We start from the raw sequence: 27,451 nt of genomic DNA on the forward strand, positions 1-27,451 counted from the left end.
AGATTGTTTTTTTTTCCTCTTCAATAACGCTAATTTACTAATACTCAATACCTACTACTGAAAGTAAATTACTATCATGCCCTCCGGTGACTTTATACATATATACCTATGGCCTTCGGAAATTGTCTTCAATACTGGTTTAAGACTGTATCAGACTTCTTAACGTCCATCATTCCAGGTTTCAATATGAATTTTGTGAACATCATTAGACGATTTCCGCCTAGACTTTATGAAGTATGTTTGAATCATTTTTAAATTTCGCCTTTCTTTCTGTTTAATTTGTTAATCGCATTTGTCAAATTAAATATTACTTTTCTGTTCCGTCTCTATTTTTTCATTATTTCGCATAGCTAAAGATTCATATGCCGAAAGGACTATCCATTTCTTAAAATTTTCAAGTCGACATTTTGATACGGATTCATTTCTTCGGTAAATCGAACTTTTGCGATTTCGTCAGTTTCCTGAAATTTGTGTCGTTCCTAGAAGACAATCCGCGTGTAATCGTTCCTTTGCATATATACATACCGAGACAACGAATCTGTGATCAACTCATGGAATCAACTAAATTTACGATTTCTTAACGCCAAATAGAAATTCAGTTAGTTCAATTAAACATTAGTTGATGTAATTAAAAAATAGTTTAAGTAAAAATGTCATTGATTGATGAAGTGATGTTTAGTTGCAGTGACTAAATTTTTTAGGGGCCCTTCATCGCCGATTTGCTAATTGATTCAATCGATTCTTTTTCTCGGTGTATGAACATACATACATATTTTTTATACGCCGCGCTATATTATACTGGTCTACAGTTACGAGAGGGTTGTTATTCGCAGATGGATATGTGACGACACAAGATTCGACATTGGTTTAATATACTTACGAAGCAGGAAGCATTCAACGATCTGAAGCGGAAATCTATTTCCACTATTCGTGTTCGTGGTTTATTAAAGTAAGGGTCTCAGTTAATGAGCTTGTCTCAATTATTGACATTTTTTGGATGTGTCCGTTTGATCTTTAGTTCTAAAATTACTAAAAAATGAATTCGTAGTGCCTAACCCTCTAGCGATTGGTTGTAATCATCGAGAAATTCACAATTTGTGGTGTAAATTTATAATTTTGGAAATAAACGGGTCAATAATTGGGTCTAAACGTGTGAATAACTGGTACACTTACCTTATGCTTATTTAGCGTTTTTCTCTCATTAAGATCAGTTTAATGAGCTTTAAGGATTATTCTTGGTGTACGAAAAGATGCGTAACTTCTTGTGCGTCGCACAACATGACAATGCTTTTTCTCTTCAGAATTTCGACAATCCGTTTCGTCACGAATTATCATCTATCGCGAATTTGAATGATGTTCAGTTCCCCGGCCATATTTCGCCAGCTACGAGTCTTACACACTCTACTGAAATATCTGTCACGTTTCAGTGTATTTGATAAATTTTCATTCCACGTTACATCTACTCGTTACGGTTTTATTATCCGTGTCATAACTTATACTGGCATGTTTCGTGATATATTTCGTTGATTTAAGAATGATTTCACTTTTCACCGCGATGTATAGCACTTCTCCACTTAGGCATAACGCTATTATAACATGTACTTGCGATATATCCTGTCACAATTTGATCACGTTTAAAATTTCGCGTATTGTGCTGTATTGAGAAGTAGGAAACTTTAACGACGTATACGGCAAACTAATATTGCTGAAACGTCTTACATCAGAAACATAATTTCACGATTTCCAATGTATCAGCCAGATTTCCCAAATCAATCAATATTATGTTACAATAGCGTTGACACATGGCAATCGTTGCCATCAAACAGAAAGGACGACCGCATTTTGTCCTTGATGGTAAAAATATGACCACGATTGCGCATTATCTATGAAGAACGTTCTATGAATATAACTTGCTCGGTCGCGTAATGCAGTTTCAAAATTTTGCTGCGCATGAAGTAATCGTACGGTTAGGTATTTTCACGATCAGTTTTGTATGTATAAAAGTAGAATATTGTGGAAATGTTGCTGCAATCTGTCTGTAATGTATTTTGCACGCCAGATAAATATCAGAATATTTCACTGCAATCTTACCGAAGTATTACGAAGATAATGAGTCCTGCATACAGTTAAGGATTTACAGGTAAAGTTTTTAGTTTCTCGCTCTCGAAGAAAAATATTGGTATAGTTTTTAATGACATGTTTAATAACAATATACAGAAATTCGACGACCAAGTTAGATTATAAAAAACCCTGCATGTGCTAAGGTTTAAAGTGCGTAACAAGAACGGTGGAAAGAACCATTACGTGTATTAAGAACATTTAAAAGCAATAGCGAAGAGCGGAGGAGAAGGTGAGAGGCCGTGGTTTTTCCTCGAAATGTAGAACTTATTGTGAACTGAACAGTTATCGGAAAGTTTTCCCAAGCGCAACTATCAATTACTTGAATCCGAAAATACCTTCGGGCTACCTGTGCGAGTTAAGTGGCTGCTAGTGGCAGAAGGAACGGGATATTGATGATGACAGAAGATATATAAACCAGGAGTTATTCACAATCGAAGACAGTCCAACTTTGGCGCTGCAGAAACGGGCTGGTTGATGTTTACAACTGACATCGCTTGTCCAAAATATAAAGAAGTAACATCCAGAAAAACTTGTTCCGAATTTACATATATATTTCAATATCAGAAAATGGCGAAGTTTGAAAAGGTTTGTGCATTCGTTATTGTACTTTTCGGAGTCTTATCCATCTGCCAGTGCGCTGGTATCGATGATCTATTAAACGATTCAACGTTAGTCAGAAAGCAGCTCAAGTGTGTGTTGGACAAAGGACCGTGCGATGCGATTGGAGCCTCTGTAAAAGGTAACTACTAAATTAAAGTAACAATTTTGCCGGAATTTGGAAAATCAGGTGCAATTATAGTCCAGCTGACTGTAATTGTCAAACGTCATGACTGTGAATTGACTGGATCATTCCGTATCCTTGCACAATCTGTAGGTGTTTTGTAATAATTTTACGAAAGTGCATCAGTTGGAACAAAAGAAATCGCGCAGATGGTTGACTGTAGAATAATAATAGTTCCTCGTAAATGCGAATATCTAGACCGACTTTCAAACATTTTCTTATTTTGTGTGACAATAAATTTTGATAATTACGTAAACTGTTTTTATTTTTTAACAGCTTCAATCAGGGAAGTATTAATCAACAATTGCCGCAATTGTAACCAACAACAGGCAGCGAATGCACGTAGAGTTATGGAGTTTGTGAGGACGAGGTACCCGGCTGAATGGAACGAAATAAGTCGCAAGTACGTGGGAAGCGCCAGGGGATGATTTAATTCGAACAAAATTATTGTAAGCTCTGTTAATAAAAACTTGTCAATTCAATAAAAAAAATATAATCTCTGTTATCGTATGAATCGATATATTATGTTACTATTAATTCCTGATTAGTTTTTCTCTGATTTGCATTTCCACTCAATCGTTTTCACTTACCGCCTTGTTACGTCGACTGACGACGCTTATTCGAACGTACCAGTAAAATATTCTTATCCTTTAACGTCGTGCTTCAGTCGAATCTCCATGATTTGGTAATATTCCGTGACTATTGTTCGTCGCGTTGACAGTAAAGTACAGCTCGCCTGCTTAGCCAGAATTCAATCGGTCTGTCCGTATCGAGATTAACGTTAAGTAGATAATTATTCATACGACCCATCGAGTCAAACGCGTAAATATCTTTGACAACGGATGTGTAAAGTGGACATTCGTATTTTTCCGATTGGCTGATCAAGTCCGTTAGTCTGTAGCGCAGTATCGGCATTCGATTCCACAATACCTTTGGCGAGCTTTCGACGAGCACCATCCGTTCAAGATCCCATCTGGCACTTGTCAGGAACAATCCGCTGATCAAGACTCCATCGATGGTTGACTGAATCGGCAAGTCTTCCGGATGGTATGTCTGAAGAACTTCAAAGTCAAATCGAGCATCGTGTAAAGCAAGGCCTCGTTCTCGGGTGAAAGTCAGACGTGCCGCAGCCAAAAATGCCGTTCCCGAAGAGATACCGCCGAGCCAATAGGCGCGTGGCGAACCTCCCTCGAACCAGTCGTTCAGAAAGTTAAGCCTATTCAGAAGATCTTCGATGAAGATTAGCAACGAACTAGTTGGCGAGTCGTACGGACACGCTTTCCTCCAAGAAATCGGCACTTTCCCCAAATGGATCTCACGCGAAAATTCTTCAAGCGATAGCGTCCATTCACCACGTCCTTGCAACGCGTTTTCCAGGATATCCGCGGAATGTCTCGTCTCTTCTATTAGCACGTTGTACAGCTCCATTTCTCTAAACATAACTGCTTTTATAGGCTCTCGGCAGCTCATCGGATACTTTTTTCGGGCCTCGTCGACGTTGAAAATCCGTGGCAGTTTCGCACGGATATCAGTTATTCGGTTGGGTAGGGATTCACTGTATACTACGGACTTTCCCTGGGCATGGGCTAACTGTATGATGGATAGGAACACCTTACTGTCGTTGAGCCCACGCACAATAATGGCGTCTTGAGGGAGTCCGTAAATCTCTGGTGAGGGATCGTCCGGGATCGTAAGGACTTGGTTTACGTAGTCACGGTATTCGCACTTCCTAGGAAGCCCATAGGCTGAAGAGGACATGAACCTGAAATTATTTTCACCGTAGACATTTGGGTTAGCAAATTCCTCGAGAATTGAGCCCACGTAACGCCTATCCTCATCGTCAAGGACTCTACCTCCGTAGTGGCACTGCGCAATGAGATACGACATGGCGTCGAAAGGCACCGGGTTGTATTCGTTTATAAATATCTGCAATCGGCGCGATGCAATTTGGAAGTCTGACTCATCAAAGTCATAGCTCAGGTTCCATCCTCGATAAAGGAATGTCGCTCTGCCTTGTAAAACCGCGTGGAACATGCACAGCCCGTACAAAAGCTTAGTGAAGACCTTGTTCCTCCCGGGACAACCTTCAAAATATTCGCGATTGCATACTGGTTCCGTGTAATAACGACTTGTCAGATTTCTCTTCAGGTCGGCTGATGGCTCGTTGGTCATTTTGACTCCACGTTCAAGTATGGCGATGGGGAATTCGCGCGTTGGATAGCTTGACAGCCACAGTCGGAAGTCGAGCGACGTGTTGGAGGCGTCAAACGTTTCACATATTCTTTCTAGGGCTGGTAGCCAGTCACTAGCCAGATGACAATTTTGCAGAAATATCCACCACCCTTGCCGCTGACCCCGCTTTATTATGGATTTTGCGTGATTCTCTTGGCCTTGTCCTAACGAAAGAGAGACAAACCTTGCTGAGAAGCCCAGCTTGTTTGCGAGCTTTGCAACTGACGCTGTCGGGTCAAATCCAGGACTTAGGAGAAATATCAACGGTACTAGGCAGTTAGACTCTACGAAAGACTTTGCCACGTCGAAGAAAGGTGGTGACACAAATCTTTCCCCCATTCCCAGCTTCACGAATTGTGTCACCTTTACAACTAGCCTATCTGGCCGTATGATGCGCATCAGGATTACTTGCTGGAATGGTGTCAGCTTCTCGTGCCAAGGTGCGGGAATCGAGAAGTTCTCAGGGTGTTCTAGATCGTGGTAAACTTTCCAGGTGCGTGCATCCGCACAAAAACTCTCCGGAAAATCCTTAAAGGATGGGAGAACTTTGCTGGCTTTACAAATCTCCTTCCATGATTTCTCCGTCAACCAATCAAAGCATGGAGCAGGCAGTTTAGTTTTCAGGTCACTATCGACTACCGAGTCTCCAGCTAAGAAAAAGTCGACTTCCTCATTTGTGATTGCTTTAGTATCTAGCATTATCTCGATGTATAGGATTAGGGAATAAAGAAGTTTGTCTCTCTCGAAAAGGCCTCGTGATACACTTTCATATAAATTGTTGGTGAAAGCTTGATTAAGATAATTGAGACGTTTCTGTAAAATAATGCTTCTATTTGAAGTCTCGATTGATCTAATGTACAGATGTACAAACCATTCGAGAGAGAAGCGGTACATTGGATTGACAATTGGAAGACCGGCCAAGGTCCGGTAAATTGCAGCACTGTGCGCAGCGAAAGGACGGTACCTCTGGCGAAATGTGTCGATATACGTTTCAGTTGCACTGCTGGCTTCTTGTTTCTTTACGATACTCACGGCCAGATGTTTTGAGGAATCCAGAAGCTTGATAGCATTATCGTCTTCAAGGATGTTAGTGGTGGACGTGGAGAGCGTTATCAATATGTTGTCCTCCTCCTGCTTCAAATTCTTCTTATTTGCCGCACTCTGTATTAGCAAATTTTCAAGCTTTTCTTGGAGGTCCGGACGCTCTTTAGCAACAACTAGATTCAGCAGTTTACTCTCCAACCCTTCATTTGTCAGAGAGAAGTCGATCACTGATGCCAAATTAAAAATGTAAGGTGGATATCGTGGATTCGGAAGCTTCGTCGTAATGTAAAGTCTAAATCGATCAGAATACTTCAGTGTTTTAGACGCGATCGTTAGGTAGGTGATGCCGTTAATTCTATGGATATCTTTAGTCAGTATAGGATCTAAAGAAGTGTCTAACTCGTCTTCGATGTTTTCAAGCAGAACCGGCTTTCCAGTTTCTATGCTATGTTCGAGGATCTCCATGTATCTTATATCAGAGAGTTTTATTATTCGAAGACCGTTTGGTGCCTCCATTTTTTTTATCCAGTTGTTCGCCTGGCTCTGCGGGTCGATCAACAGACTCCACATCTTCGAGTTGTCCAAAATCACCGCGTTCTCAGTGGAGTAAGCGTCTTTGGAAAGTCCATTCACATTCCAAGAGCTAATTTTTATCTCAGAGGCAAGAATATCGACAAAGCTGAATTCGTTTGAACAGGGCATCTCTGAGGTGATAACATAATCGCGCCAATTTTTTAGAGTCTCCAGTCGATAGGCTGCCGAAAAGGGACCGAGGTAGGCAATGATTCCGCAGGATAGAAGCACATCACCTGCCAAGTTGTCGTAAAATTGTTCTAGTCTCTCTGCGTTACGCATCCAACGTCGCTTCTCACCACCGAGACTGCTAATCAGATTCTCCGCTTTGATCAGTTTTTCCGTGCAACTAGCCACCTGCTTTTCCAGATCCATTTTCTTGGCCAGGGTCGCGCGAAGACTGCTATTCAGAACGGCTAGCTTTGCATTCAAATCGGCTAGGGTCTTACGTTTCTCGTTCAAGACAGCTTCGGTCTCGTCACATTCTCTTTGGGCTGCCATCAGTTTCTCCTTTTTTGGGGCTACCACTTTTGCGACGTCATCGTAGGACACCATCGCTCGCACCCATTTGCACAGCCCCTCCGCTGCGCTGGATGCCTTAACGACGATATTGGGCATGAAGTTCTTATCGGTCATGTAAGTTTTCTTCACGACGTTCATCAAGGCCACGGGAATGTTGTCCTTATCGTAGTCCTTCAGATTTTGCAGGAAATTCATGTCGCCAAGGACACGTTTGCTGGGGCCCCAATAGTCTGTCATTTTTTTACCCGTGACCGGGTCCAGCGAGCGATCCGGAGGAACGTTGAGCATCACGCAGACAGCTGCCATGACGAGTTTTACTGTGTCTGGTGGATTTTTCATGGCTTTTACCAAGGTGATGTCAGCTGGCTTTAGAGTGTTCAGCGCAGCAATTGCGTCCTCAAGAATTGGAATAGCCACGGCCAGGTCGGCTTCGCACTCTGTCTTCAGGGCACTCGCAATTTCCGCCTTCGTGTTTGCAACTTCTTCCTCACGTTTGACTAGCACCGTCGCTCTTTCAACGCTGACATTCTCGTTCTCGATTTCCGTCATTGTTGCAATCGTTTCCTTCGCTGACAACTCGAGCTGAGGCCTTAGCGCCGTTAGTTTTGTCTTCATGCGTGCTACCTGACCTGCAGCAAATTGTAGCTTCTCAAGTCCAGCTACGTATCTATTTCGAGCTGTCGTAATCGACTCCTGTTTACGCGCTATTTGTTCAGCGAAAGACTGTACTAGGTGTAGGTAAGCCGGGATTGTTACGTATGTCAACCTCCCGGTGTTTTTGTCGTACGAATACCCAACTTCCTTGGCAGAGTTGTGGAAATATTTGCAAGCCGTGACACATTTCGATCGTATTGCTTCGGGAATCTGCAGTAACGAAGATAGGTATGTGTCAATGTTGCACTTTTTTGCCTTGGATTACTATGACAGATTAGTTTTATGGTAACGCAATCTAAAACGGTTTCTAATTAATAACGCTGAAATTCGTACTAAAAATACTATACCTTGATGTTCTTTGTGTACTTCGTCGCAACTTCTTCAAGGGCAGTCTCCGGCCAACCGTTAAACCAATTTACAGAGCACCTGCGGAGATTCGGGTAAGAGAGCAGACTTCGTCGGAACGCAACCCCGACTGGACTGAAACAGAGCACAAAGTGTAGCTTTTCCCTGCACTGATTGACAAAGTACTCCATTACCGCAACGCTACTGATTTCCAGGTTTCGATCGCCGTTCTGTGCGGCCAAACGCACTGTCTCTATTATTTTCTGTCGTTCATCGGACGCGAATAGATTCGGGACTTCGCCGTAATTTAGTAAGCTGTCGACGTCAAGGAGCTGTTCATCTTTCAACTGCCTGTCAGTAATCAACAGTACGAAATCCTTTCCGCTACCAGCAGAATTTTTCAGAGCATTAGCAAGGTTCGCTCGCCATGTACGTGAGTCGCGAAAAGTTCCGGCTGCAGGCTCGTGAACATCCTGCCGCATTAAGTGACCTGCTAGTCGAGTCAGTGATCTACGCCCTGAGCCATCAACGGCAACAAAGATAAGGCTTTCGCCGGGGATCGCAAGGATCCTGGAAATCCGCGCTAGGTGCTGCAGGGCGCAACCGAAAGGGAGAAGGTCCATCTTCTTCACGTGAGACTCGTTGTACTCGGCAAGGTAGCCGACGATCCTTTTCCTTAGATTTTCGATGCTCGTAATCTCCTCATACCTTCGATTTTCAAGAGTCGCATCACCGTCCATGAAATTTCCAAAGATTAGATCATTCAGACTTTCGTTAGTGATCTGATCATCGTACTTTGGGAGGTGGTCGAACGCTGTTTCGAATGAGTGATCCTTAAAATAGATCTTGACAGTTTCCTTGATCTTGGTAAACAGCCACTGTGAGTCGTCATCGTTGACGAGGCGATCTCGGAAGACTCGCAGGACCTCATGGACCCAAAGCCGTACGAATATCACCTTTGAGTCTGCAGATTCTTTTCGTAGGCGCATGCAGCCAGCAACCATCCTTGAGATATCCCTCACATCAAATAGATGGAATACCTTATTGGGGGTTGGCATTAAACTGGTCAAGGTGGCGGTCCACACGTTTAGAGTTGCATTAACAGTATTCTGAATTACGCCGAGTATGTCAGCGCTGAAGCCGTTTCGCTTCAAGCCACTCAAGCAGACGTTGGTGAATATCCTAAAAAGGCTATCTCTGGAAACTGCTGGAATTGCATACACGTTGAAGTGACGTAGAAATCTAGAAGACGGAACTGGCTGCTCATAGTCAGTCCGAATAGTCATGGCGGCGACGAACATCGTGTCTTGTACGAATATCTTGTCTGGTTCTTCCAAGTCGTACCAGTGTTTGTGATCAAAGTACTGCCTCAGCAATTCGAGGGCTGATTGGGCCTCATCCTCCTGTATGATGGGCGCGCTCACATCGTCGACAAATGTAACGCAAAACTTACCGTCGGGAGGGCCGTAGTAGCCGCGTTTTTTTTTGTTCAATCGTGAGACGATTAAATTATGAGCCTCGGCTGAAGTGGTTTTTTTCGTGAAAGTAATGAAGTTTGATGTGTGGGAGGAATGCCATGGCCCATTTCGAAGAATGTCGTGTATGCAAATAGTTTTTCCAGTTGCTGGATCACCGCATACTAGGAATTGTCTACGATGACGAATGTGACGGTTAAACAAACTCGCGTGCTTCAAGGTGTCTACCGTGGGCACGACCATTTGGCTAAGGAAACGTGGCTCGACGAGTTTTTCGTTTTTTAGAACGTCCATCCAGTGTTTCCATACTCCACGACCTTTGAACATATAAAAATGATCGCGAATGGAACTATCAGCAGGTACGAGCACGTCCACTGTGCCAACTGGTAGAGTGGGTACCGGATATCCATCGACCCCACCACTCCATAGAGAACTAAAAAACTCTTCGAAGCGGATTCCGGAATCGGAGTAGAGAGTACCGCAAATTCCCCAGACAATGGATTGCACAGCTGCCGCTTGTGTCCATGTCACTTCGTGATCCCGAGAAACGTCAGGCGTATCTGCTATCGCATCACTAACGAACATCTCAACGAGACTTAGGGTTGCGTTGACTTGGTGAAGTGGACTCGTCCTAACAACATGGCGGCAGTTACCTGGTGGATTATTCAAGCGAGAATGTTGTTAGTTCGTATGGATATCCGTTCGGAAAAAAATAAATTGAAATACAATGTTACCAGTCATACCTTGCACGTAGTTGAGGCAAGGATCTAGCAACCATTCCAGAAGGATCTTCACGCACCCGCTTGCATGGATTCGTTCTCGGCAGTCCCATTTCTTCAGCCAGGATGTTGTAAGGGATCTCCACCCTAAGGAATGTGGCTCAACGTAAACTAATCCGCAACCCGATACCGTGGCTGGTGATGCTTGCACTAAATTCAGCGTCTCGAAGATGATAGAGGTCGAGCCACGAGACAGCTGTATATTTTCACCAGAGATCAAACACAGTTTTCCGTTGTCATCCAGCACAGTGTTAAAGCTTTCTGCCCATTCAGGCTCAACGGGTCCATCGAAAACTAGCCAAGAAGACTGAGAGTTAGGCTTTTGCTCACAGAACTCCCGAAGCACAGATGATACTATTCCATCGTGCCAGACACGTGTCTTCCGATCCAATTTGCCAAAGAGACGATTGAGACCAACGGCCTTTGGGTTTACTGTTCGGATTTCCGTAACTCGGCCGAAGATCGAGTCACCCTCATCGGCCAATAATGCTAGCGCAGCAGCTAGACAATGAAGGATCGAGGTTTTACCTCCGAACGGCTCACCCATAATTATGATGCCACGACGGGTACAGATTGTTTCGAAAATTTGAATAGCCTTCAGTTCGAATGCTTCGTGTGAACAGAGCTTCCGGTTCTCACATACTTGACGGAAAGCTTTAAGAACTAGTTGATAGCTAGGCGGGGGTAAAATAGAACCTGGGAAAAGATCGAGCAGGATAGCTTGGAATACAACGACGTCACGTTCCATGAATTTCGCCAAGTGAGTATCAATGATAGATCTCAGTAAAATAACCGTTTCTTCTTCGGAGGAGAAATGAAGCTTCAGGTGAACAGCCCTTCTCAGCACGCTCTTCATAGATCTCATCCCAAAGTCGTAGAACAATTCGGTGGCGAAAAGATCTGCACAGAGTTTGTGTGCGGTCACTAGTTTTCTGGCAAGAATTTTCGCATCTGTAAAGCCTCCGGCATAGAGTTCAACTTCTGAGATTGGAAGAAAGTCTGGAAGGACCATTGCTACTGTCCTGAAAAGGGATCTCGTGTTGTTTGGTATAGAAGAGTGGTTCACGTGTCCTGAGTCCAGGGTTACGCAAATATTATAAGTGGGTTTCAGTCTCAGGCTAGTACCCTCGATATCACAACGCTTCGCTGAAGTGCGAATAGCTCGAGTAATCGCGTGGATTTGTTGTCCCACAACGGATAGGACCTCCGGATCAAGCCGATGAAAGTTGTCAAGACACACCCAAGCACCACAGCTGGCAACGCCCTTCATGATGTTCCCTATGCAGAGGTAGTCCATGTGCTCGGAGCACCCAACGACAACACACGGAACGCCCAAAGCCCTGGCAAGCCCTCGAACAGTTTCCGTCTTTCCCGTGGCCGTGGGGCCTTCCAGCGCTCCATACAAGCAGCAGCTTCGAGCTTCGACTAAGGTGCGGTAGCATCGGTCAGTCAAAGGTGTCACGATGATTGGACACGTTGTTTCATTGCCCAAATATTCGTAACCGTAGTTCATTGTTGCATCCATCATTCTTACGGTGACCGTCTTTGTTAGTTGATCCTCACCTTCGAGGTAGTATCGCAATTGAACTTGCCAATTGAAGTCCTCCTGTCTGTCAACATTCTTTTCAATAAGCTGCTTTACGATATCCATGTCATGAAGCTCTGCGACTATCATTGTTACCAAAACGAGCCGTTGTTTTCGGGACAATGGTTTTCTGGTTTCTTTTACCAGATCCACAATTTGCATTTCTATGTCTGTTTGATACTTGGCGAGAGCTTTTAAATTACGGTTAGATAAAGCTGCCGTCACTTGGGATGTCCAAAAAATGCGAGTTGCACAAAGAGAAACCATTCCTGGCCAGGCGAAAATCCATGTGATTCTAAAATCAGCACCTTCCTTCACAGCTGAAAAATCATACAGTAATTGTAATGAACAATGATTGTATGATGAAATAAATATTGTTCTTATATTGACGTTTTTTATGCATTAGTGATAGCACATAGGCGAAAACGTACATGCAGGCCATTTAAATATTCTTCAATTACCTAAATTAGCAATACCTAACAGTATCATACCATTCTTTTCTATGTATTCTGTACAGCTGGCTCGAACTTTTTCCTGCAAGGTTGTTATTATATCACGTTCAACACGAATGAGCCAATCCTCGGTACGACCAGTATCCATCAGGGAGCGGAAACTACACCCTTGAATGCAAATTTCTTCGCTGTCGTGACCAGTAATGGAATAGCTCTGAGGGTCTGGGTTCGCAGCAAGTCTTGCTAGTCCGTGGAAACACTTGGTAAGGCAGAGTTGGGGATCCTGCGATGAATCACAGAAGTCGAATAGCGTGCGCAGGACCTCCTTATCCGAGAGGAAGAACAATCGTGGAAATCGCAGTCTTTTAGTCATAAGGTAGCGACGAATGCCTTCGTTAATCCTGTCCATGTCCTCAGTACTGCGGAGCACGGATGAAAGCAAATCTTGGCTCTCCGCTACGACGCGGACACGCGGGTCCTTAGAAGTCTTATTCACAGCGGAACTGAGTACCGTGCAGACCGAGGCGTACAACCTAGACTCCCTGGGAAGTTCCAATTTGATTCCTCGGCTGGCGAAAATTGAACGAAGATCTAGCCACCGGTTTTGCAAGGCGATCCATCTTTCTAGTGTTTTTCCGATTGTTTTTAAAGTGGCTTTGAAGCTTGCAACCTCACGCTCGATGGGTTTCACAAAGTATGACGTACCCATTTCCTCAATTTTTGTCAGCTGCTCTGCAAGGAGGATCTCTACGTCTTCCGGATCTATTAACACTCTCAGATCGGTGTTCGTAACCGGCTTCGTTCTCAAGATTAGCGGATCCCATTCATTCATCATGGCAGCAAGTTGTTTCTGAAGAGCTAGTTCCTTGTTTGCTCCAATGCTTATGACTTGGTACTTTTCGATGTCGTGCGTTAGATCGAATCCAATTATCTTTTGCAAGGTAGTTCCAGCATTCGGCACGAGATCGATACCAGCAATCACGGACATTTCGTCCCAGTGCCGTTTAACCAGTGCCGGGTTACAGAAGCATATCGCCAGGGGAACGTACTGGTTGAAATCGTTCACCTCCTTGATCACCTGCCAACACAATTTCAGCGGGGCTGGTTGTTGCATCGGATCTGGGTCATCAACGACCCCTGAAAACCGGTACGATTTGTTCGCCGCCAGGTCCGCCTTTAACTTTGTACGATAAGATCTACTGATTTCACCAAAACGGGCGAAATATTCCTCAGTTTTTTGCTTGATCACATTCGCATCTAGGTAATCGAAAGGTCCGTCGAGCCATACGTCATTGTCACGTTTCCATCTGTAGATCAAGCGAACGAGGGTATGGAATGGCTCAATTGTTTCCTTCACCTCATTAACCTTGGTGAAAGTTGTTTCCGGAAACTTAAATAGCCTCTCCTCCAGATTGATCCAGCTTATCTGTTCGTCTATCCCTTCAACGTGTCGCATCAACATACTGAGGTCGTCAGCGTACTCTCGAATGCGTTTTGCGTCATCCATATCATCGAGAATTACTAGTTTTGGGAAAAACTTGTCGACTTCTTCGTTGAGCACATTTATGCGCCTCTGCAGTTCGTCTTCTAGCTCGCATTTTGTCGCCTCGCATAGTATTGAACTTTCTTCAAACACTGGCCCGATTTTAATGAGCCAATTTATCGTTTGTCTGTTCAGCTCCAGATGCCAGTCGTCCAGAGTAGCAATCCCTATTAAGGAGTCTAGCATTTCAATTGAGCACCGAATCTTCTCTTCAAGTTCCCCAATTAGTACGCTGGAAGCGTATGCCATGTATTCAGTCAGCAGGAATAGGTCTTTGGCGTTATTCGGTACGTTCAATGCCTTCGTTGCCAATTTTTCGAAAGTCTTGCAAATCGACTTATTGTACTCTTGATGGTGCCTCACTAGCTCTTTGACAACGATGTCAACTATTCTTGAGGCCTTCGATTTCAGAATTGACTTTGCTGTGGCTTGTGCAAGTTGCCCAACTGCATAATACTCGTTCGCGACCATATCGTTAGTTTCTTTTATGAACCCAATGAACCTTTTCACTTCAACGCAGCATTCGTGGAACTCGCGGTATTCACTAAGAAACTCCACAATTTCCGCTTCAGTTTCAGGTCTGCATACGACATCGAATTTACTCTTGTGTCGGGCACAATGAGAGTTCACAGGGTGAAAGACTTTTTCTAGGACTGTTTGCAGTCTCTCGTGGGCTTCGTTTCTGAACCATTTTGGCAGTTTTACGTCCATGTAGTTTCTCTTGGTTTTTATCTTCAGATAGTACTCGAAGGGAGTAATTTCCTGGCCTAAGTTTGCCACATCCTCTACAATTTGGTGATAACTTTGATAGATCTCCTCGATGCATGGATTCATCACGAGTTCGCAATTCGTGTAAAAGAGCTCGAGCTTTAAGCGTGGACACTGATGTGGATCACCCAGAACTTCAATCAAGTCTTCTATGGTCATTATCATGCGATTCAGGATTTCCTGGACAAACAGTCCTGTAGCGCAGCGTAAGAATTGCGTCAAAGTTTTCACTATGCAGGGTAGATCAAGATACTTTGGTCTTTTTAATAGTTTTGCTACTTCGTCGTAATAACGCCGCATTATCAGAAGCCCACTGTTCCGAAGATCTTTGGCAACGGCATCCTTCAGCTTGTGTAACTCCAGTAGTCCCAAGCTGTGATAGCGAGAAAATTCTAGGAACTTGTCCGGAAGTCCAGAGTATGCCTTGGCTTTGATCACCCTAATCAATTTGTGGGATAAAAAATACTGTACTCTGATAAAGTAACGATTTTTCAAAAACGTTTCATAATTTTTTGTCCGGCCTTCGTGAGCAAAGGGAGTCTCGATTGGTGAGAGATCAGGATTTTTTTTCCTTAGGCTTGGATGCAGTACCATTTTAATTCCAAATCCATGCATTTCTTCGAGATATTTCTGTCTCGTCTCGTGGATTATTTGTTCCACAATGTGCGGGTATTTGAATCTGATACTTTCGGGGATTAGTCGCAGAATGTTTTCTTCCCACTCTATCGGATGTTCAACTGTAGGTATAGAATTGCCATAAAATTTTGCAATCTGGATGTAAAACGATTCTGGTAACTGGAGGCGTTGGAAACGTGTCTCAATACTATTATTACCCACATCCCTCATCAATAATTCTTTGGCACGCAAATTATCGGCAGAGCTTGCAATTAACTCAACTACTTCACGCGTTCGCTCTTTCTGCGTACTAAATTTAAGTAATGGATTTTTTTCGTAGTCCTTACTTGTGAACTGATTCAAATTTGGTATCGGAGGTCTTCGCGGCACCTTTGTCTTGCCGTAGACGAGATTATAAAACTCTTGTTTTTCCATGTCAAATTATTTTCCTTGTATTTAGTAATTTTTAGTCAATTTAACGTAAGTCTATAAGTTTATTTTCAGTCTTTTGTTACATCATCCATGCAAGTCTAGAAGAAACGATATATCGTGCAAAAAACAGTGGGACGAACTTTGAATTACTTCGCTATATGTTAGTTTAATTAATTTTACCTTACACGCGCGTATATAATTACGAACGCAACTTAAGTATATTCGTTTTGTTATTACTATATGTACTATAATTTTTAATGGAAAAATATGTGTGCGGTGATAAGAATTACTTGTAAACCACAACAGCGAACTGATGTTTGGTCAATAATACCTATATGTTCTTCTTTGTCTTGCAGTGTTACGTCAGTAGTTACTACGGTAAATAAGTATACCTTGTAATTGGTCGAGTTATCGTAACTATTATCGAGCATGATTAAAAAAAAAAAACACGTTTCTTGAGCATTTATGCATTAATATGGCAGATTTACAAGTCTGTTATGCTACAGGAGACCCGAAAATCAATCTCTGGAGAAGTTGGTGGTCTTAAATTCTGTTCATAAAACCATTTGACTCAATAGTCAAATTAAATGAATTGATTTGAAATCACAGCTTCCAGCATGGCGTATTTTTGATGCCCAAGCTGTTAATGAACAGTAAACAATTTCTACGTACGGTTTGTGTGCCTAGAGTTTCAAACTTGAATGAAGGATTCTTTTGTACCGACGTAACAAGTGAGGTGGGCTGAGGGGCTAATTTTGTTTAAGAGTCTAAGACTTACCAACGGATGGAAGTATAGCCAATTTAGTCCTCGACCAATGAATGAGCTCGATGAGTCCATCTGTTCCTGTATGGAAATATGAAAAGTCTATAAATTACTAGACACTAAAGTTTTCAAATATTTTTGCATATGTTGAAGATATTTGACCACTATGAGTAACATATACATACAAGAGCCGCCTACAACAGGGAAGGTATGAATCCAAATAACTTTACGAGCTGCGACAAGAATAGTGAAATATAATGTGCGCGGAACAACTTAACCTCCAATTCGCACGGATTTACTGTTAAGATTGTCACCGAGAATAAGGATTAACAATTGTACAAGTCGTTTTAATATGGTTTAAAAGCAACCGTCCAGTTTATTCATACGAGTATTTCATACCAGCGGCAGTTTTATAATGCATGAAGTTCGCTTTATCTCATCGTCAACTTTATATCGGCAGTGAATGTTGAGGTCTTGCTTATAGTATATAGGCTGAATCTTAAATTTTTCTAGGTGATACTGCAGACCACTGTTGGCGAAATAGACTTAGAATTATGGACTAAGGAGGCACCAAAAGCTTGTAGAAACTTCATACAGCTTTGTTTGGAAGGTTATTACGATGGCACAATTTTTCATAGAGTTGAAAAAGGTTTTATTATACAAGGTGGCGATCCCACGGGGACTGGGGAGGGTGGCGAGAGTATATACAATGGTCCGTTCAAGGTATGGCACTATTTTAAACGTCGTCTTCAATTGTATCATTACCTATTGAGGTAGAATTAAACTGATCTGTCGTTACTCAATTACTGTTGAGCATTTTCAATGAGAAATAGAAATACGCATACAATATTTATATCGTACTTGCATACAAGTTGAAGAATTTTCTTTATTCATTACAGGATGAGTTTCACAGCAGATTACGTTTCTGTCGGAGAGGCTTGCTTGCAATGGCGAATGCAGGAAAAGATGATAACGGTTCTCAGTTTTTTTTCACACTGGCAGCAACTCCTGAATTGCAAAATAAACACACGATATTTGGTAAAGTTACAGGAGAGACAATTTACAACATGCTCAAACTTGAGGACACATTGGTCGATGAGGTACTGGGAATTTTTTCGTCATATTCCCATATGGAAGTTGAGAATTTTTGGTACGTTTAGTAGTTCGTTTTAAAGTATCCATCTTTCAAGTATAAAATGCAAGAATTGAAAAAAAATTTTCATCTTTAACGTACCAAATGTGACATTCATTTTGACGATTTTCCTAAAGTTTTAAAATGATACGATATTCATTCCAGAACGATCGTCCATTGTATCCGCAAAAAATTGTTAAAACAGAGGTTTTAAATAATCCATTTACCGACATCGAGCCTCGAGTTGAACCCAAACAAGTTGGGGCAGAAAAGCTGCAAAAGAAAGGGAAAAAATCTGGCGTGAAGTACTAATCTTTTTTACACAATTCTAGAAGAAGTTTTTACCTTGTTAACATTGTTAATATTTTTGCCGTGCTGAAACCTTGTAATTGCAGAAATTTCAAACTTCTGTCTTTTGGAGAGGAAGCGGAGGAAGATGAAGAGGAATCTGTTGTTTTGAGCAAACAGTTTAGCACCAAGGGAAAATCAGCTCATGATAATTTGGCCGATCCTAAGCTTAGTTCAGAGCTTGCTATAGACAATGGTGAACCGTCTAGTAAAAAGATGAAAGGAGATGAGGATAGTGATTCGGAGAATGCAACCGAAGAAAAATCACTCGATGAGATTGCCAATCTGAGTAAAGAAAAGCAGTAAGCAATGTTTATTTTGCGCATTCATCTACAAACTAATGACTTTTTAACTATCGGTCTTTACTCTGCTAGAGCTATGAGAGAAAGGATAAAAAACAAGTTAAAAGACGCTAAAAGTACATCAGATAATAAGAAACCAAAAGATCGGAAGATCGATGAAGTTCAGAACATCGACAATGATGCTGAGCCCGAAGAAGAAGCTTATTACTTGGGCAAAGATCGTGATGAAGAACGAAAGAAAAAAGCGTATGTAATGAAGATGATATATTTTTCCAATTTTGAAGTAGACTGAGATTGGCTGCTGGTACCTCTTTTAACCGTTTAAATTAATTTCATTATTGCTTTTTAGTGAGGAGATACGAAAGGAAATTCGAGACTTGAAACGCGACGTCAGAAGTGAAAAAAAAGCAAAAGAAGAGGAAGCCAAGATACAGGTGGAGAAAGAACAGGAGAAGGAAAAGAAATCCAGCGTTTTAAGGGAGTACATAGAAACCCAGGAGAAGTACAAGGAAGCTAAATCGAAATTGCCAAAAAAAGGTAATTCCTCCTCAGAGAGTATAATTCTAATACAGTGTTTTTACTTTTCTGCATTCTTACAGGCGCATCCCGAGAAAATTTCACTCTGCAGCTATTACAAAAGTTTCGAAGTAAGCTACAAAGCGCTAAGGAACAGGTTGAGGAGTCAACTGAAGTCGCGGAAAAGAAGAAAAAACCAGATAACCAAGACGATGACGGTTTTGACGACGAGAAATGGATGGCGCACACTTTACGGTTCGAGGAAAAAACGCCGGTTTTGGCTAAAGACGCTAGTACAAAGGCCGACGATTGGTTCGAGATTTATGATCCGAGAAATCCGTTGAACAAAAGAAGACGCGGTGAGAAAACACCAAAATTGAAAGACGGTGAACACTCTCGGCATAAATAATAACTATAAAACGCTAACGAACCGTATAGACTTCCAAAAAAGTGTCGTTTTCAAAATTGACAACCACTTTCCATTGATCTTGATTATAAATTCCAAAACTGTTACAAATCGAATAAGCGTCATCCATTTAATGCAAATCTAATTCAACATTCGCAATTCGACAACCTAAACACAGGATTTGACTACAAATTACAAATGGCATTCGCTAAATGTAATATTTTCTTTATATGTATACATACTTACTGTACAAGCAACTTACAGTGTACATAATTCCGCTACCAGTTCCCGGTAGCGCAAATATTCAGTTTTAATTCAGGTAAAGCGGTGTTTTATTAAATTATTCTGGTGGAAATATTTGCATCGCAACATCTATTTGCAATCTTTGCACTTAAAACGGGATGATAATCAAACGGTGTACAAATGATATAGTATACGATCATGTATCGATAACTCTAATCCAATGAATAAATTAATTCTTTTTTCTAGAGGTACATTTCATGTCGGATACTACACTTGTTTCACCCCTTGCACGTTTTATTTGCCTAATCAGTGTTGCGATGTGCGGCGATTAACATGTCAACGACGGCCATGGTCACTGTCAAATATTTCTAAATAATTTCTTCACAACCAGTTCGTAGACGTATCTTTTTTATTCTACTGGCAAATAAACATTCGTTCGGTAGTTAGGCCAGTAGTTCGACTGGTCAAGAGTCAATTCAAGATTATATGCGGCACTGATAGACTGTTGTGACGTTGTATGCATGTTAATGAAAGAATGTAAACACGCCGAAATGATGAAAAACACAGCGTGGGAAACGCCGCACGCGTAAGATAAGAAAAGATCGCATAATTCTGCAATGACTTGACGGTTCAGGATTATACGTGCAATCGTAAAAGAGATTTGAAATGTATGAGAGTAAGCAGGTTGGCGAAATTTTTAATTTTGTTATTCTTGTTGTTATTACCCGTTACTATTGTTATTTTTGTTATTATTATTGCTATCTTTTAAATAGCCGATGATATTGCCATGTAGTTATAGTATTTGGATCTGGCAATTACAGCGAAAATCTACCATCGCTCGACAACCGATCGTATAGCGAAATAAGATAGATATAGACGCGAAATTTATTAACGTCCCATAAAATGCCTTATACAATTTATACACACAGTAAAATTTATTTGCTTGGATTTGCGTGATTTGCAATTGGTCGTAATTGTGTTTGCGAAGCGGTTCCCACGTGCCGTAATATAATCCGTCCCTAATTCTACTAGAAAATAAACAAATCATTTTTAAATGGCAGAATATTTGTAGGTATGTAGGCAGTCCTGATATCCCGAGGGAAATCAGTCGTAGCGATTGTGAAGAAATAAGCGTTGAATATCTGCGGATTACCGGTTCTATCTGTGTTATTTTAATGCACGTATGTGTGGAATACACGTAATGGTATACCGTCATAATCTATATAGACATTTGAAAATTGATAAGAGAAAACGACTAGTAATAAGTTTGCGCGGGATAAAGCGTCAGTCAGCCAGTAGACAGCGTTCAGTGAAAATCTATTTCTTATATAACTTCCTGCCATCTTTACACGCACGCACGCGCATAATATATAATGTACAAACTTATAGAGGAGACGATAAGATCGCGTAGAGCGTAAAAATTATCAGCGCACGCTCGCTGTCAGATAATTCGTCAGTTTGTATTTAGCCCGTTTCGCTGGACCATCTAGTACCGGATTATAGTTTTTTCTTTTTACTTCTTTTTCTTTTTTCAAACAATATTCGAGAACAACCGAATGCATAAATTTATTCATAATTGATATTACTGATTACGGACACTCGCTGACTAATGTATTTAACATTTTGATGTATATTTATATTGTAGTTTTGTATTGTTTTTATAACTGTGTAGTTATGTAGAACTGACGCGTCCCACGATTTATACACGTGAAAGCGGTCTATTCTGAAAACGATAAATATTTTCTATATATATAATGAAATGCGCGGGCCAGAACAATACATGCGCGGAAATCTTATAGAGTAGGATTTCCTGCGAAATCAGTCGATGTAGAGAGAAGAATAAAAAAAAACAGCATTGAAAATACCTTCGAAATAAAGTGATCGTGAGTTTTCAACACTGTCAGCCGGTATCGTAATTGTAAATGTAAATTGCCAAATGTGTGGTGAGTGAATTTACCGATTGCGACGCTAAAACTGCACATGGTATAAGTTGATCGTGTAAAACGGATGGACTAAAACCGAGAAAAATCATTTGAAAACTTGCATCCAATTAGCGATCGATTTAAAAGAAGTAAAAACGTATTATTAACAACGCTGGTTTCAATAATATTCTCGTCTCGTTTTCGGGACGGCAGCTGGATAGTGGGGCTTAAATTATCGCCGAACATTTATAAACTAAATGGCAAGTGTTCCGCTCAAAGCAGCCTTCCTAGGTACGTATATTTTGAGTTTTTTATCACTACAATTACCAACAAACTAAAACGCTGTTCGGTTATTCATTTCGATGAAAAAAAATATATATATATATATATGTTCGTAAAATTCTCTACAAGTTTTGGGATCTGCGTGACACGTGCGTGTTGCTATCACATGCATTGTTTAACACATCATTATCGAAAACATGTCGAGTATTCATATTCAATCACGTCGCCCGAGAATGCTCTTAATTTCCCGCCAAATTCAATAGACGCGAATTGAATCTTAGAATTCAACTCGCTTGTTTAATTTTTTTTTTTCAAAATATGATCCTCAACCTAATTTCATTTCGAAATATTTGTATATATTTCGTACAAGCGGAGTCAACTAAACGAATTTGTGTTGCCATAAGTATATATACGCGTACATGTGTAAGAATCGTACAAACGTGTTTGCGAAAAAGGAAATGCCATTTCTACGATTGTATACTTTTCGTATTATCACTGGAGTAGTGTACAATATATCACGATTGTCACAGGAGTAAATGTTTTTGAAACGTTATTTTTCTGAGACATCTTATTTGACCAATGCTTCTGTAAACACGGATCTTGCCGCTCGCGTAGTCATTACAAATAAAGTTATCTCCGCTATTTCAATTTCAGAATAGGTCATCTGGATCGATGTATAAGGTTTAAGTTTTTATTCTCGAGTGCTGTAAATCTGTCGAAGAACTTTAATGCGGTGCGTCATTTGCTAAATAGTTTATATACCTGGGTGCTATTCTGTACAACACAAGAAAGTAATCATCTAATGTCACTCATGATTGACGTAGGCAATACCAAACCTTTCTTTGGTATAACGAAAATGATCGATGCTTATATGCTTACGATTAGTGGGATTAAAATCCCTTCGACCCCGCAGCGCATGTTACTTAGTAAAAAACGTGTTTCACTGTCGGAGAAATTGATGTATAATTGTCATCGTATATTGTTACACATATATTTGAAATTGTTCGCTCTTCTACAACGGATCATTGCATACCTCAATCGCGATAATCGTGTGATGTTCATCAATAAGGAAAGTGGGATCGCAGTTTCGATTTTTAATGTGGTTTTCATTCACGTTTGGAAATTTTGTTACGTTTACCATCGTAACAAGAATAATAAAGATGTAATATCTAGGTTTAAATTATTGCAACTTTTGTTTGTGCAATAACGTGTTGAGATCTGGGTATTGATATTAGCAGTATTTGGAGTCAACTTTTACTTTTCAGGTTCATGATTATTCTCCGATGTAGTGTGATGGACACCGAATGAAACGTTTTATTGATTCGACACTATCTTTGATGTAATTTCTTTACTGTCTGGCAGATTATTCGTATAAATTATTAAACTGACCTCATTCTCTTCATGACCTGATTGCCAATTATTCCGAAAGTAAACTTGAAATTTGAAAAATGTCACGATAAAGACTTCACAAGTCGTTTCAGAGAGCCAATCCTAACTTTTTTGTTGTCTTAAGAGGGTGGGTGGGATAGATGCTACCATTTTGTTATTAATTTCAATGAAACAATTCTAAAATGTTCACGAAACTATAAATAATAAAGTTCTCAAACTCAAATTCCTTCAAGTGTTTCCATTTTCTTGAAAAAAAAAAAAAAAAAAAAAAAAAAAAAAAAGTGGTATGATTTTAGATCATCCAATCCCTGTTGAGCGGATGGAACTTTCACTAAAAAATTAAAAATCTGAACCGAGATATTTCTCGGATTAGTAAATGGTAGACGGAGAGTGCAGACCAATTTTCAACTAAAGATATTAACAACGTAGACATTATTTAGCTTGAAAAATCGAGAAAAATCTGTTCGCATGAGCTGTATGAAGCGTGTCATAGAAAAACTGAATCAACAATTTACACACTAGACTTTAAACGCGTGCGTAGAAAGTCTTGGGCTGTCGTACTGTTAATTTCGCATTACTTTGAAAACCGATAAGATTAACGACTTGATTACGAGCAATTACCATAAAATTTCAGGGTATTTGACGTACAGCGGGTCGTGCTATACAGCCTTTTATACGGCGGCAATAAGAAAACTGAAATCGCATCACTTTGCCTGCGGATAAGATAGGCTCGGCATTAAAAAGGGTTATTTCCAATTCACGATTACAAACTAGCAACTTCCACGATCATACGTATACATATACCTATATACCTGACATACCCATTCAATTGTAGCCTGGAAAAATACGCACGTCTAGGTTGTCAGAGGTAGAAATCATTATGCTATAGATTAGTCACGGTGAAGCGAGATGGAGAGAATAGAAAGATATCAGCATGTGCGCGTTCGTATTAAAATGATTTTCCACGAGTGAAACGAGCTGGTATCTCACGATCAGTGAACGTTTGTTGCTAAATTAACTTCTGCAAAAGCTTGTCGGTGATCGTTATGGTTTAATTGATTAATACATTGAGATTACTCAGTTCTAACTTATCTGACATAGTGGAGTGTCTTATCGCGAGACATCGAAAGATTGTTTATGCATAGAACTACACCACTTCTTACCGATTGCACTGTTGACCAGCGATATGGACTTGCCGATTTATGGACTGATATACTGACACTACAGAGAAAAAGCCGACAATTATCTAGTGTATTCGTGATATACTAGTGCACATTCACAATTCATATAACATTAGAAAATTCTCGAATCTCGGTGTATCCAATATTATTCTAACATGTAATAGCATAGAATTGCATAATATGCGGTTCGATCTCAAGTATTATGATCAAAACCTCGAATCTTCATCATATTCTTGTTGTGAGAATAATTTCAGGATTATTGATAATATTATGCATACTTAATACTATGGATTTATAACACATACGTGATTTTCCCCTGCACGCCACCATGGCATACGCAAAGTAGTCGCATTACAACAACGCGGGTATCATTCAATTCTAATTCGAAAAAATTAAATCTCAATCAACTTAATCAGTCAGTGTACTCAATCATTTCAGAGGAAGGTGTGCGACCCAGGGATTGGGAGCCTCGGCGACGATCCTTCAAGATCCCCTTCAGGTTGTTGCGTCTCTGTGTCCTCGGGACGTTTTTGCCCGCTTTACTGGTCACTGGTCCGATTTACTTGCGCTATCACGTGTATTCGGATCAGCTTTATCCCTTGGCCGCGTCTGACCAACGGTTAATCGATGGAAAAGTGTCAACAACTTGGTGCCAGGTTAGTTGAAAAGAGAGTCTGCAAATGAATAAATAGAAAAATATAGACGCCGATTACGGGCAAAGGTTTTCAGGAGAATATAATTTCATATCTATTAACAGAACGTCTGTGCGTGTCTATTTTTCTCGACAGACGCAGTTGGTGAAAGTAAACGGAACATTCAATGCTTACCTACTGGATCAGCAGCCAGAGATCAAGGCGGAAACAGTGCCCGTGACGATGACGAGGCACTTGGTCCTCGAGGACGACATGAAGGAGTACTGGGGCTTTTATTTGCTCCGAGGCAGCAGCGTCACCGTCTCAACCTGTGTAAGGTAGTCCGATATTCTTTCAAGGTTACACAAGAACCACACGTATGTGGGTCATTCGCTAGCGTCCGAAGTTTGAGTTGTGATTTTGTGCTGTAACAGATGGCCAGGTGCTTCGTTGACCATAATTCGGGGTCACAGACACCTTCACGAGTGCGCTTTCATTGGCGATGACAGTAGCGAGGAACTCGAAGAACTCTACGAGATCGCCCAGGAACAGGGACTCATAAATCCATCCGTGCCTGTAAGCTTCATTAATTTTATCCTCCATGGGTAAAAGTCTTTTCAGTCAGGTGTCGTAACACCATGCACCGTACTTGTTGAACCTCAAGCAGGTATGAGTGAGAACGATTCAAAAACATTTACCTTGTTTCTTTCGCAGGACGGGCCCAGCAATGAACCTGAGAAGATGGAGAGGGTGCGAGTGGGGGTCAAGTTCCACGATGAAAGTAGAGTCACGGGCGTTAACCACACGTTACCTGCATCCAGTGGCATTCACCAATTGTCGAGCCACGAGCTGGACGCGCAGCAAATGCGGAACATTCTCACCCAACTCTTCGCGAAGACCCTGTTGACAAAGAATAAGCAGAAGGAAACGCCCCATCATCACTACGAAGGAACGTACAGAGAGTCCTCGAACATCGACAGGCCCCCGACTGGGACTCCCGATGATTATGTGAATCTGTTCCATAGTGACGAACTCCCGGCGACTCAGAGCTACGCGAAGCAGACGACGCCGGCCTCGCCGATACCCACGACGGTAAGGGAGACCGACGAGGAGATGCGGAACACGACGACTGATCCTGGAATCAACTCGGGCGAAGTATTCAAGAACGTCCTTAGTAAGCTTCGATCTCTGGGGTCGCGGGGAAAAACTGTTCTTCAGGATCTCATGGCGGAGATCGGACCGGAGAGAGACGCGAGTTCCGAGGGGTTGCGGAGAATGGTTAACGACGCTATTCAGGATGATGGAGATGTCTTGACTGCAGAGGAGCGTAGAAGAAGAAGAAGAAGGGAAGTCATACTTTCATCACCGCTCAATGCTGAACTAAACGAGGACGACGCGGACGGAGACGCCGCCGTCGAAGAGGTGGGTGACGCGAGGATTACCTCCACCTTATAAACACAAATTTGTGTCACGTATGAATTAATTGATGAATTTAACGACGAAGGGGATGTTGAACCCGGACGGCATAGCCGAGGATCGTGGCACCGTGAACGAAACAACTATGAACGATAGAAGCAACAGCGAGTTCTGGAGTTCCTTCAGCAGCTCCGAGGAGCGTCTCCTGGAGTGCAATGGTCTAATTTTGAATCTTCCACTAACGCCTCATCGTCATTGTACCCCGAAGTTCGAGGGTGACCATGTCGCTGCTTCTTTGGCCAACACCGTCACTTACAGGTTCGGCATTTGCCAATATGCAAAAATTTTGCCAATTTTTAGGCTACCTTTTATCCATTGTCGTGTAATAATGTAATGCATTGTATGTACATTGGTGTTTCAGGGTACCGTCGAACGGTTACTACTTCTTCGTGTTCAATTCCGAGAATGAGATTCAGCCGAACTTTATAAGGATACGTTTCGAGCTGGAGAAAACGTCCTACGACACGTCGAATCCGATGCAGTCCTGCAAGAACAGCACCGGTGCCTGTTCCCTACCCCTCAGTTTCTTCAGCACCCAGAAGGCGGTCCTGGAATTACCATTGACTGGAAATGAGTCACAGTGGAACGAGGAATACGTGGTAGTGTCGACCTGCGAGCCGAGGACGGCCATTTACGTGGTTTGCATAGTCTCCGTGCCTATCCTCGTTCTCGTATTCGCCTTTCATTGAATGCCGAAGAGTTTCTTGATGAGAAAACTGCCGGCTGTGTCTTTTGGGCACTGTTGTCGGCGAAAAGAATTTCTACTCCGAAAAATAGAGAACTCTCGAGGATATTGCGGCAGAAGAAGATGCTACGAGGTGTTCAGAATATACAAGGCTCGGTAGTTCACCGAATGATCTCTATACTGCAGCCAAAGAAGAATGTCAATTACCGGAAAAATTTACATAACTATACGTTCAGGGATAGATAATATGATT

The 27,451-nt window shown here is 41.5% G+C and overlaps 4 protein-coding genes and 1 long non-coding RNA gene across 6 annotated transcripts; 3 read left to right on the forward strand and 2 right to left on the reverse strand.

The window, feature by feature from the left end:
- Window positions 1-2,327: 2,327 nt before the first annotated feature.
- Window positions 2,328-3,384, forward strand: LOC124306231 (ejaculatory bulb-specific protein 3-like). The gene is made up of 2 exons (XM_046766671.1): window positions 2,328-2,860; window positions 3,179-3,384. The coding sequence occupies exons 1-2, from the start codon at window positions 2,596-2,598 to the stop codon at window positions 3,328-3,330; spliced, it is 417 nt and encodes a 138-aa protein (XP_046622627.1). The 5' UTR covers window positions 2,328-2,595; the 3' UTR covers window positions 3,331-3,384.
- A 217-nt stretch (window positions 3,385-3,601) lies between these two features.
- LOC124310323 (dynein axonemal heavy chain 7-like) lies at window positions 3,602-15,924 on the reverse strand. Its single transcript, XM_046774134.1, has 6 exons — window positions 15,708-15,924; window positions 15,374-15,611; window positions 12,603-15,313; window positions 10,491-12,431; window positions 8,275-10,400; window positions 3,602-8,137 (listed from the first exon to the last, which is right to left on the reverse strand). Exons 1-6 carry the CDS (start codon window positions 15,922-15,924, stop codon window positions 3,602-3,604), a joined length of 11,769 nt encoding a protein of 3,922 aa, XP_046630090.1.
- Window positions 15,925-16,754: 830 nt separating this feature from the next.
- LOC124303460 (spliceosome-associated protein CWC27 homolog) lies at window positions 16,755-19,899 on the forward strand. Its single transcript, XM_046760675.1, has 8 exons — window positions 16,755-16,892; window positions 17,198-17,407; window positions 17,584-17,784; window positions 17,982-18,121; window positions 18,212-18,466; window positions 18,539-18,712; window positions 18,816-19,003; window positions 19,066-19,899. Exons 1-8 carry the CDS (start codon window positions 16,851-16,853, stop codon window positions 19,389-19,391), a joined length of 1,536 nt encoding a protein of 511 aa, XP_046616631.1. The 5' UTR covers window positions 16,755-16,850; the 3' UTR covers window positions 19,392-19,899.
- Window positions 17,362-18,115, reverse strand: LOC124303468 (uncharacterized). Its single transcript, XR_006907920.1, has 3 exons — window positions 17,919-18,115; window positions 17,546-17,692; window positions 17,362-17,449 (listed from the first exon to the last, which is right to left on the reverse strand). It is a non-coding gene; the product is annotated as an uncharacterized LOC124303468 (long non-coding RNA).
- Window positions 19,900-20,936: 1,037 nt separating the features above from the next.
- LOC124305099 (uncharacterized) lies at window positions 20,937-27,251 on the forward strand. Of its 2 annotated transcripts, none has more exons than XM_046764150.1 (8): window positions 20,937-21,120; window positions 21,767-21,844; window positions 24,844-25,061; window positions 25,194-25,375; window positions 25,472-25,613; window positions 25,752-26,459; window positions 26,542-26,771; window positions 26,875-27,251. In XM_046764150.1, exons 2-8 carry the CDS (start codon window positions 21,811-21,813, stop codon window positions 27,200-27,202), a joined length of 1,842 nt encoding a protein of 613 aa, XP_046620106.1. In that variant the 5' UTR covers window positions 20,937-21,120; window positions 21,767-21,810; the 3' UTR covers window positions 27,203-27,251. The 2 variants fall into 2 exon arrangements, with proteins under 2 accessions (XP_046620106.1, XP_046620096.1); XM_046764140.1 differs by having other exon boundaries at window positions 20,939-21,006; window positions 21,304-21,844.
- The last annotated feature ends 200 nt before the right edge of the window (window positions 27,252-27,451 follow it).

The sequence above is a fragment of the Neodiprion virginianus genome, chromosome 1 (genome assembly GCF_021901495.1).
Source record: "Neodiprion virginianus isolate iyNeoVirg1 chromosome 1, iyNeoVirg1.1, whole genome shotgun sequence".
NCBI classification, from domain to species: domain Eukaryota; kingdom Metazoa; phylum Arthropoda; class Insecta; order Hymenoptera; family Diprionidae; genus Neodiprion; species Neodiprion virginianus.

Bases quoted from the DNA above. Each gene is read 5' to 3' on its own strand.
- LOC124306231 (XM_046766671.1), top strand. From the start codon at position 2,596: ATGTTTACAACTGACATCGCTTGTCCAAAATATAAAGAAGTAACATCC. The intron at 2,861-3,178 runs GTAACTACTAAA...ATTTTTTAACAG, and splicing joins GATTGGAGCCTCTGTAAAAG to CTTCAATCAGGGAAGTATTA.
- LOC124310323 (XM_046774134.1), bottom strand. From the start codon at position 15,924: ATGGAAAAACAAGAGTTTTATAATCTCGTCTACGGCAAGACAAAGGTG. The intron at 12,432-12,602 runs GTATGATACTGT...ATGATTTTTCAG, and splicing joins AGAATACATAGAAAAGAATG to CTGTGAAGGAAGGTGCTGAT. The intron at 8,138-8,274 runs GTATAGTATTTT...TCGTTACTGCAG, and splicing joins AGTACACAAAGAACATCAAG to ATTCCCGAAGCAATACGATC.
- LOC124303460 (XM_046760675.1), top strand. From the start codon at position 16,851: ATGAGTAACATATACATACAAGAGCCGCCTACAACAGGGAAG. The intron at 17,785-17,981 runs GTACTGGGAATT...TATTCATTCCAG, and splicing joins AGGACACATTGGTCGATGAG to AACGATCGTCCATTGTATCC. The intron at 19,004-19,065 runs GTAATTCCTCCT...GCATTCTTACAG, and splicing joins ATCGAAATTGCCAAAAAAAG to GCGCATCCCGAGAAAATTTC.
- LOC124305099 (XM_046764150.1), top strand. From the start codon at position 21,811: ATGGCAAGTGTTCCGCTCAAAGCAGCCTTCCTAG. The intron at 21,845-24,843 runs GTACGTATATTT...CAATCATTTCAG, and splicing joins GCTCAAAGCAGCCTTCCTAG to AGGAAGGTGTGCGACCCAGG. The intron at 26,772-26,874 runs GTTCGGCATTTG...TTGGTGTTTCAG, and splicing joins GCCAACACCGTCACTTACAG to GGTACCGTCGAACGGTTACT.